The sequence below is a fragment of the Trachemys scripta genome, chromosome 3 (assembly GCF_013100865.1).
Source record: "Trachemys scripta elegans isolate TJP31775 chromosome 3, CAS_Tse_1.0, whole genome shotgun sequence".
NCBI classification, from domain to species: domain Eukaryota; kingdom Metazoa; phylum Chordata; order Testudines; family Emydidae; genus Trachemys; species Trachemys scripta.
Window position 1 is genome coordinate 178,520,924 of NC_048300.1, and position 9,462 is coordinate 178,530,385.

Consider the following 9,462-nt stretch of genomic DNA (forward strand, 5'->3'; position numbering starts at 1 on the left):
TCTGTGTGCTGGCAAGTGGGTAATGAAGTCTTGCAGTGACATGTGATCATGTCACCTGAACTGGAATCCATCTTTAACCTGGTGCTTTTCCAGTGGGGGGGCGGGAGGGTGGAAACCCAGAGGGACAAAGGGTTCCCGTCTTACACAAAAGATATATAAAGGGGTGGAACAGAACAAAGGAATAGGGAGGAGCCATCATGAAGAATCCCCTAGCTACCACCTGAGCAGGAACAAGAGCTGTACCAGGGGAACGAATTGTGCCCAGGTCTGTAAGGTATCTTGTCTGAGGAAAACACTTACTGAAGCATCTCTGAGGGTGATTATCTGTATTCAGTTTGATTAGACATAGATTTGCGCATTTTATTTTATTTTGCTTGGTGACTTACTTTGTTCTGTCTGTTACTACTTGGAACCACTTAAATCCTACTTTCTGTATTTAATAAAATCACTTTTTACTTATTAATTAACTCAGAGTATGTATTAATACCTGGGGGAGCAAACAACTGTGCATATCTCTCTATCATTGTTATAGAGGGCGAACAATTTATGAGTTTACCCTGCATAAGCTTTATACAGGGTAAAACGGATTTATCTGGGTTTAGACCCCATTGGGAATTGGGCATCTGACTGCTAAAGACAAGCACCCTTCTGTGAGCTGTTTTCAGGTAAACTTGCAGCTTTGGGGTAAGTAATTCAGACCCTGTGTCTTTGTTGGAGCAGACAGGCGTGTCTGGCTCAGCAAGACAGGGTGCTGGAGTCCTGAACTGGCAGGGAAAACAAGAGCAGAGGTAGTCTTGGCACATCAGGTGGCAGATCCCAGGGGGTTTCTGTTATCCAACCCATCACAGGCGGCACGTCCGGGTCTTCGGCAGCAATTCGGCGGCGGGTCCCTCAGTCCCTCTCAGAGAGAAGGACCGGCCGCTGAATTGCCACTGAAGAATGAAGTGGCGCGGTAGAGCAGCCACCGAAGTGCCACCGATTGTTGCTTTTTTTTTTCTCTTTGCTGCTTGGGGTGGCAAAAAAGCTGGAGCCGGCCCTGGCCCCACACAACGGGGGCACTGTGAAGCTAAGTTGCTCAGGCTTCAGTTTCAGCCCCGGGTGGCAGGGCTCAGGGCCTCGGGCATCAGCCCCATACGGTGGGGCTTTGGCTTTCTGCCCTGGGCCCCAGCACATCTAATGCTGGAACTGCAGACTCCATGAAACCTGCTTGCAGCCCCCCAGGGGGGCCTGGAGCACTGGTTGAGAACCACTGGTCTAAAGTATGGTGCTTTTGCAGTTCAATGTGCCAACTGAAGAGCTGTGGAGGGGCTTTCCCTGTCTCTGGTTAAGTTTCATCCCTGTCTGGAAGTTGCTTAGCTATTCTTCTCAGGGATCATTTTTATTCCTCACAATAAATATACTTGCTGAACAGAAAGCGGTTGACAGATTCATAGGTTTTAAGGCCAATATGGACCATTATGATAATCGCGTCTGGCATCCTGCATAGCAACGATGGAAGAGCCTCTCACAATAATAAGTGTTTTGCCTTTGGAATACACCAAGTTGCACAAAAAAAACTTGGTTTCAAAATAAAGGTTCCTGAGAAGAATGCCCAAATCCCACCTCCCTGTGCTTGAAGAGTGTGTGCGAGGGTGTGGGACGGTGTCACAAGGGATTATAAATGGAGCTGGTGCACTTGAAGCCCCGTTTTACCCTAGCTGCGGCTCCCAGATTATGACGACAGCAAACCCCACGCTGTTTTCAGGACACTTTAAGCATTGCCCCCACCTACCCAGGCATACAACCCTCTCCTGAGCACCCCATCCCCTGCTCCACTGTCACCGCTCCCTTTCAGGCCATTCCCAGCTAGAAAACAGCCGCTCCCCCCCCCCTCCTGCACTGCTGACCCTGAGCGTGTCTGTAGCTCGGAGCCAGCCGTGCACGCCGCGCTGCTGTTAGGAAACGCGCGGCGCCTCCTCCTTGCGCTTTGCTTCTGCTCCCTCTCGCCTCCGCAAGGTGTCGCCTTTTGCAGAGGAAAAGCCTGTGCAGCAACCGCTCTTTTAATTATTTATTTACAATGTGGGGGGAAGGGGCAGGATTAGGGAGAGGGAGGGGGGGAGGGGGAGGCGGAGAGCCCCTTTATTTATTTACTTTGCAATCTGCCTCCTCTGGGCAGCGCCGCTGTGGTGCTCACACCCCTGCCCCCGCCGGGCAGACTGGGTTGTTATTTGCACAACAACAGAATCAAGCCGACACCTTGGATTGAACCCTCCATAATGACTTCCTTTTTGTCCTGGCTGTGCCGGCGAAGCTCGCCGCCTAGATCTTCCCTTCTCTTATTAGCATCTGCTGCAAAATAAATCGCGCTGGCAACCCTGAATGGCTACAGCTCTCTTAAAAAGGGGGTGGGGGGAGAGATACAAAGGAGCAGGACCCTAAAAGCACCCACCCTCCTCCTCCATGCTCCGCGCAAAGCACTGAATAGGCACATCACTGGTGCAATTACAACCCAAATCCCCCCCGCTCCCTTGCAAAGTGCATCCCCTCCCCAACTGCTCAGGGTGGCCGGGCGTGCAGCTCGGATTTTGCATTCTCTTTCGTATTATTATTTATTTGCAAAGGGAATTGGACCTAATTCTCCTCGCAAAGCATAAAGAGCAAAGGGGCTTTTGGCGCCAAATGCCAGGCACCTCCCCTGCTTTTATGGAAATTAGGGAGGTGGGGTTAAGCCTCTCTCTCCTCTCTCTTTTTCCTCCCCGGGTGTGTCAGGTTTTTTTTTAGTTAATAATATCCAAGAGCTTCAAAGCCAGCCAGTGACAGTCATCTGTCTGCAAGCAAAGGGTGAATGTGGAGGCTTAAGCCAGCCTTGGGGGACGAGCGGGCTGGCGCTCAATAAAGTGCAACATACAAGATCATCTGCCTCTTTTTTTTTTCCTGCCCTCCTCCCCCTTTTGCAACACCACCCATCACCAAGGAGGAGGTAAGAAGAGGCAGCTGCAGGGACCGCGGCTGTAATAAGAAGGGAGGGCAACACCAAATAAATAAATAAAACCTCACGTTGTATTGGAGTTGCAAAACTAGGGAGGATGGGTTGGGGGAAATGCAGGGGCAGTTCAGTGATTTGCGTGGGGGTTTTCACTGACCAGAAGGAAATCCTCAGGGTTTCTAAAGCTGTTGCATGGAGATCGCTGTGTTTTGTAGGAGAAGTTTCGTTGCTTTGATTTGTTTTAAACGGTTGCAATAGATTTTGTAAGTAGAAAAATGGTACAATAGTGGAAGCGGTCAGGGGGCGGGGCGGGGCAGGGAGAGAGCAGCTGAGCTGGGCTCGTTTCATTGCATTTCATCATAAGGCTTTTTTTTTTTTTATGGAGATTTTCCTTTTGGTCTCAGTTTGAATGTCAGCTGTTTGAAACCCAGCAAACCGATTTTCCTGCGTGTTGCGCTAGCTGAGGTGACGGGGGGCACTGAACGCCTGTTCCAGACTTAAAAGGTCATTTAAAATGTCTAATGCAACCGGGCTCCGGTGCTGATATGGGGTTGTGGTGGACTGGTCGGGGGCACAATTAAGGAATCTTCCGGAGGGAAAGGGGGATTGAAAGCTTGTGTTTGTAGCAGGTCACATTGAATGCAGTGGCAATGTGCAAAGTTCCCTTGTTGCATCTGCAGCCTTTCACCCCTTTTGCTCAGTGTGCAGCTGAGCAGGAGAGAAACTTCCTGTACCTTGTTGGCATATCAAAGGGCTTTGTTGTTAGCGCCGGCTTTGTTTTTTAAATTGAAATTATTATATAAGGTTGCTGCATTTTGGCTACTTCCGACACCTCCCCCCCCCCCCCGTTGTGTGCGGGTTTCTCTGAGTAGCTTTGAGTGAATGAACTGGCAAGTTGTAAAGTTGCACCGAGCCGCCTCTCCTTTGCCCCTTTTGCATCCTCCTCTGTTCCCTTTGCACCGGTCTGCAGATGACAAAAAGGGGGAAACTTCCACTACTTTCGTTGACATATTAAGAGGGCTTTCTGGAGCGATTAAGGTATCAAGCGTTGCATATGTGTATAGTGTATTGGTTGGGTTACTCTGTGTTGGGTTCTTTGAAGCAGTTTGAAGAGCTTGCAATGTGTGAAGCTGCACAGACACCCCTTTGCATCTCTCCTGTACCTTTCTGGCGTGTTTTGTTTTCTTACAGAGCATAGGGTTAAAACAGAAAACTTTGCATGTGTGTGCATAGACTGTTTTTTGTTTTGTTTTGTCTGAGTGGTTTAAGCAGCATTAAGGGAGTGAAATGTATTTCTCCAAATTTGCACAGTGCTCCCTGCATTCCTTAGGCTTTTTAATGATTATGGGCTTTACTTTTTTTTAATTGGTAGGAAGACTGTTGTATGAACAATTCATGTCTAAATGTATTTCCTCCTGTTTTAACTAGTTGCTTATTTTTGATTTTTGATTTTCTTTCAGGTGTTGGGAGAAGTCTCTCTCTCTTTCTCTCTCAGTGGAAACACACTCAAACCTCCCTCTAAATAACAGCCCAACCAAGGAATCAGTAAAAGGAACCCAATAATGCCAGGGATGGTCAGTAAAAACCCAGACCTCGAGTTTGACTCCTTGCAGCCCTGCTTCTATCCAGATGAAGATGATTTCTATTTGTGCGGTCCGGACTCTGCTCCCCCAGGGGAGGACATCTGGAAAAAGTTTGAACTGCTGCCTACCCCTCCTCTGTCTCCCAGCCGGGCAGGACTTCAGGAGAACCCCCCGGGAGGGGCCCCACTGCTATGGGGAGGGGTAGCTCTAGGGGGATTCCAAACCCGTGATCCTCTGGACTGGGCATCTGAACTGCTGCTGCTGCCCTCTGAGGCCGACCTTTGGGGAAGCACGGATGGAGGAGACTTATTGGAGACAGGCTTTGGGGAGAACAACAACCTCAACTCCATCATCATCCAGGATTGTATGTGGAGCGGCTTTTCTGCCCGTGAGAAGCTGGAGAGGGCAGTGAGTGAGAAACTGCAGGGCAAAGTGGGAGCAGCAGTGGCACCAGGAACAGCTGGTGCATCCACCACCACTGCCAGTCCTGGGGGCACCAACAGCCAAGCAGAGCTCAACAACTCTGTGTCAGAGTGTGTGGATCCTGCAGTGGTGTTCCCCTTCCCCATCAACAAGAGGGAGCCAGTGGCAGCAGCCCCAGCCCCAGCAACAGGGGGAATGGCTGGCATCCGGGTGAACATTAGTGGGAGCAGTGGGATCGCACAAGGGGCAGCAACTGCCACCCAGCGCAGCAGCTGCCATACAAGTGCTACCAGAGCAAACAGCAGCTCAGGAGATGATACTCTCAGTGACTCGGGTAAATACTCTACTCATCACAGATTTGTTAGCCTGTGTACATATCCCCAGAGGTATTGTGTGTGCATGGTTGCTCCACCCTCAAATGCAGCTTTATGGGCAGCATCACCTTTATGATGCATCTCCCCTAACCAAAGGAATAAACAAAAAGAGTGAATTCATTGGGGCAGCCTTGCAAAAATTCAGTTCACTTAGGGTGAATGTTAGTTTCTGGTCAAGTAAACTAGCATTAGTTGTTTTTTATCATCATCTTGGTAAGGTGGGTGAGTAACGTTGTGCCTGGCTGGTACATTATCATGAACATTTTGTAAGGCTGCCTTAGGCTATTGGCAGTGAGAAAAAAGAAAGGGTTGTCTTTCTCTCTCTTTCTCTCTTCACACTTTCCTTCCTGTAATCAAAATTAAGCTCAGTCTTCCCTTTCCCCATCCCCGTCTCTGCACCCATGTGGTAAGGAGACCAAAGATAATAAATCCGTGATCCCAGGTCATGCCCCCTTTCTTTGTTTCTTGCATCTCAGTGAGTCAATAAAAAAAGATTGGGGGAAAGTTGGTGGCCATATGCCTTAGTGCTTGAGGAAGCCCCCTGCCTGGAAGCGCTTGGGCAGAGAGAGAGGAGGGGTAAGTAAGGGCAGCTGAAACGGGGGGAGGGGGTGGAGCTGGGGAAGAACAAATATTGCACAATCAGTTCAGTGTAAAACATGACAGTGGTTGAGCCCTTAGGACATGGGAACCCCTGCTGTTGAAGAGAGGGGAGGCTAGGAGAGAGTCCACCACCATCAGATTCAGAAGACGTCAGATAGATGTATGGTGCCACTAAAGTTAGTCTGGAAGAGGAGAAGCTTGAAAAATCCCAGACCACTCTCATTTGCTTTTCTTTATTGATAAAAACATAACCAAGAACAAAACCCGTAGCTGTCCAAGTGGGTGCGTGTGTTTTACTCCCTTCCATTTCTAACTGGTATATGGATTTGCCAGTAGGTGGCAGCATGCTTGTCCTAGGACATTACCTTTTGGAAAGGATTCCTTGAAGGAGACCCTTTGGCAGGCAGCTGATGGTAAAACAGACAGTGGTATATAACTAAAGGGCATCCTATCCTGGACATGTTTATAATTAACAGCTGCTGGATGAACTTTGAGTGGGTTTTTTTAATCTTCTCCCATGCCAAAGCGTACCGTGTGGTTAATCTCAAAATTCATTCATGTGGCCAAATAAAATGCAGTTTATGCAGAATGTATTGTGTAAATAGTGCATTGACTATATGGTAAAAGTGTTTTTAGTATAAAATCATCCTGCCTTGTACATGGTTTTGAAATGGCTAGGCAGTCCAATAATTTAGCGGGGAAGTGTTTGATTTTGGGTCTTTGGATTAAGACAGGCAGAGGAAAATTTAGATGCAAAAAATTCCTCTCATGTAAAAAAAACCCCATCTGTAGTTGCAGAGAAGCCCAATTCAGTTGTAAACACAGTTTCTCTCATGTAAATGAGTAGATCCATATGACCATCATCATAAACTTGATGATAAGCCTCCTGTTTCAAAAGGCTCACTGTCCCTTTAATGTCTGTGCCTTGACAGCTTTCTGTGAGGAAGCACTTCCTCCCAACAGCTGTCTTCTTGGCAGTAAACCAAAACATTGGCTTAAAGGGACTCTCAGACTGGAACAGCTTCACATTCTGCATCAGAACAAATCCAGCAATTGTTTAGTTTTCCGGCTCCTTTTTGATCAAGCAAGGGAGGTGTTGTGATTATGAGTGTGTGTGCTCACATACATGTATGTTCTGTACTCCAGTTTGTTGGTTAAAGTATAAATTAGGGCATTTTCTCAAATACTGTTTCCTCTAGTGTGTTTATTTGGGTTGCACCTTTATGGATTCTCCTATTGTACAGCTTAAAAGTGCAGAAAACTATCTGTTCTTAGGGTTATAATTTTAATTTAGCAGAGATACCCACTTATTGTGTCCAGATCTGAGTGTATGCATGGTGTGTATATATTTATCTAGCTCCATCTATCTGCAGATAGTTAGTATATGCACCCTATTTTTATCCTCATATTTGTGCATATTTTGAACACGTAAATACTTATGGGTTGCCGTTTGTCCTGAGAATTCACACAGATATGTTACTAGTTTTTAAATTTCAAGGTCCTGTGTGAATATTTTTTGGAAAGAACAACTTACTTTATTTTACATTTTGTATTTCTAAAGATGATGACGAGGAAGAGGATGAAGAGGAAGAAATTGATGTAGTGACAGTGGAGAAGAGGCGCTCTTCCTCCAACAAGGCTGTTACTACTCTTACTATTACTGTGCGTCCTAAAAATGCCACCTTGGCATCGGTGAGAATGCAGCAGAATGAACTGATTCTAAAGCGTTGCGCCCCGATTCACCAGCAGCATAATTACGCTGCCCCTTCTCCATACATGGAAAGCGAAGATGCCCCGCCGCAGAAAAAGCTAAAAAATGAGGTGCCCCGTCCAATAAAACCCATGATCCAACCAAAGTCTAAGAGTTCAAGTCCTCGAAACTCAGATTCAGAAGATAGTGAACGTCGACGCAACCACAATATTCTGGAACGTCAGCGGCGTAACGACCTGCGATCTAGTTTCCTCACATTAAGGGACCATGTACCTGAACTGGTTAAAAATGAGAAAGCTGCAAAAGTGGTCATCTTGAAAAAAGCCACCGATTATGTCCATTCCCTTCAGGCAGAGGAACACAAGTTATTGCTAGAAAAGGAAAAATTGCAAGCCAGACAACAGCAGTTGCTAAAGAAAATAGAACACACACGGACTTGCTAAACCTTTTTGTCTGACCTGGACAGTCACTGCCACTTTGCACATTTTTGATTCTTTAAAAAAAAATTGTGTTTTTTGACGTTAAGAATGTTGGTTTTACTTTCAATCCAGTCCCTCAAGTAGTTAACAATCTGTGTTATCCGGGTACAGAGCACATGGATGTTCTTGCAAGGAGTTCAACAGACTGCCAAACAATGACGGCCTTGTATTTTTTCTTAAGAACTATAGATGTTCTTTAAAAGTTGTGAGCCTTTGGAGCTGCTGATGACACCTGGTTGAGTTTAAAAATGTTCATTCCTAATTTTTAATGGTGCTTATGTTCTAACAGATGTTACTTTAGGGGTTACCATTTGTACCTCTGTGGGAATTTTCTGTAAATACCATCTACACACTTGCCTTTTGTACATGTCTTGGGTTATGAGAGGTGGCTCTTGCTACCAGTATTTGACTGGAAGTTCATACCTAAGTACTGTAATACCTCAATGTTTGAGGAGCATGTTTTTGTATACAAATATATTGTTAATCTCTGTTATGTACTGTACTAATTCTTACACTGCCTGTATACTTTAGTATGATGCTGATACATAACTAAATTTGATACTTATATTTTCGTATGAAAATGAGTTGTGAAAGTTTTGAGTAGATATTACTTTATCACTTTTTTGAACTAAGAAAACTTTTGTAAAGAAATTTACTATATATGCCTTTTCCTAGCCTGTTTCTTCCAGTTAATGTATTTGTTAATGTTTGGTGCATAGAACTGGGTAACTGCAAAGTTCTGTGTTTAATTTCTTCCAACGATGTACATTTAGTGCTGCGTCTTATAGCACTTTGAAATACCTCATGTTTATGAAAATAAATAGCAATTAAATGATGTGCTCTTCACTATTTATTTATAAACGTAGTTATCCTCTTTTATTGTAAGTTGAATGGTGCCCATGAGACATAAAGACATGAGTCCAGCCCTCCCTGCCCTTACTATCACAGGGTAGAGCTTACACTTCAGGAGCGGTGAGAAACCGGGAAATTACCAGCAAATTTCTGGTAACAAAGTAATTGTAATGGGAACAATTATAATGTACTTGTGTCAATACACATGTCAGATCTCTTCTTTAATATCGTGAACGCACTATGGGCCTTAGCCAAAGCCCATTGAAGACTCCCATCGACTTCAGTAGACTTTGGATCAGTCACTGAATGCATAGCACTCTCAGGACTAGGATGCAATGCTGTTTTCCACCAGCTGGTGATCTGGCTTTCAGCGACTGAGGCATATGGTGAAAGCAGAATATCAGTGGAATGAACTGCCATAGGGAGGAAAGAGAAGTGTCTGTGTAGTGAACCAGGATCTTGGGATCTGAGCCTT

The 9,462-nt window shown here is 45.7% G+C and overlaps 1 protein-coding gene across 4 annotated transcripts; it reads left to right on the forward strand.

The window, feature by feature from the left end:
• The first annotated feature begins 2,700 nt into the window (after window positions 1-2,700).
• On the forward strand, window positions 2,701-8,970 carry MYCN (MYCN proto-oncogene, bHLH transcription factor). Of its 4 annotated transcripts, none has more exons than XM_034766538.1 (3): window positions 2,701-2,959; window positions 4,426-5,305; window positions 7,507-8,970. In XM_034766538.1, the coding sequence occupies exons 2-3, from the start codon at window positions 4,528-4,530 to the stop codon at window positions 8,097-8,099; spliced, it is 1,371 nt and encodes a 456-aa protein (XP_034622429.1). In that variant the 5' UTR covers window positions 2,701-2,959; window positions 4,426-4,527; the 3' UTR covers window positions 8,100-8,970. The 4 variants fall into 4 exon arrangements, with proteins under 4 accessions (XP_034622429.1, XP_034622431.1, XP_034622430.1 ...); XM_034766540.1 differs by lacking the exon at window positions 2,701-2,959 and adding an exon at window positions 2,996-3,228; XM_034766539.1 differs by lacking the exon at window positions 2,701-2,959 and adding an exon at window positions 3,331-3,469.
• The last annotated feature ends 492 nt before the right edge of the window (window positions 8,971-9,462 follow it).

Excerpts from the sequence above, each read along its gene's own strand:
- MYCN (XM_034766538.1), top strand. The coding sequence starts at position 4,528 with ATGCCAGGGATGGTCAGTAAAAACCCAGACCTCGAGTTTGACTCCTTG. Across the intron at positions 5,306-7,506 it reads TGATACTCTCAGTGACTCGG|ATGATGACGAGGAAGAGGAT; the intron begins GTAAATACTCTA and ends GTATTTCTAAAG.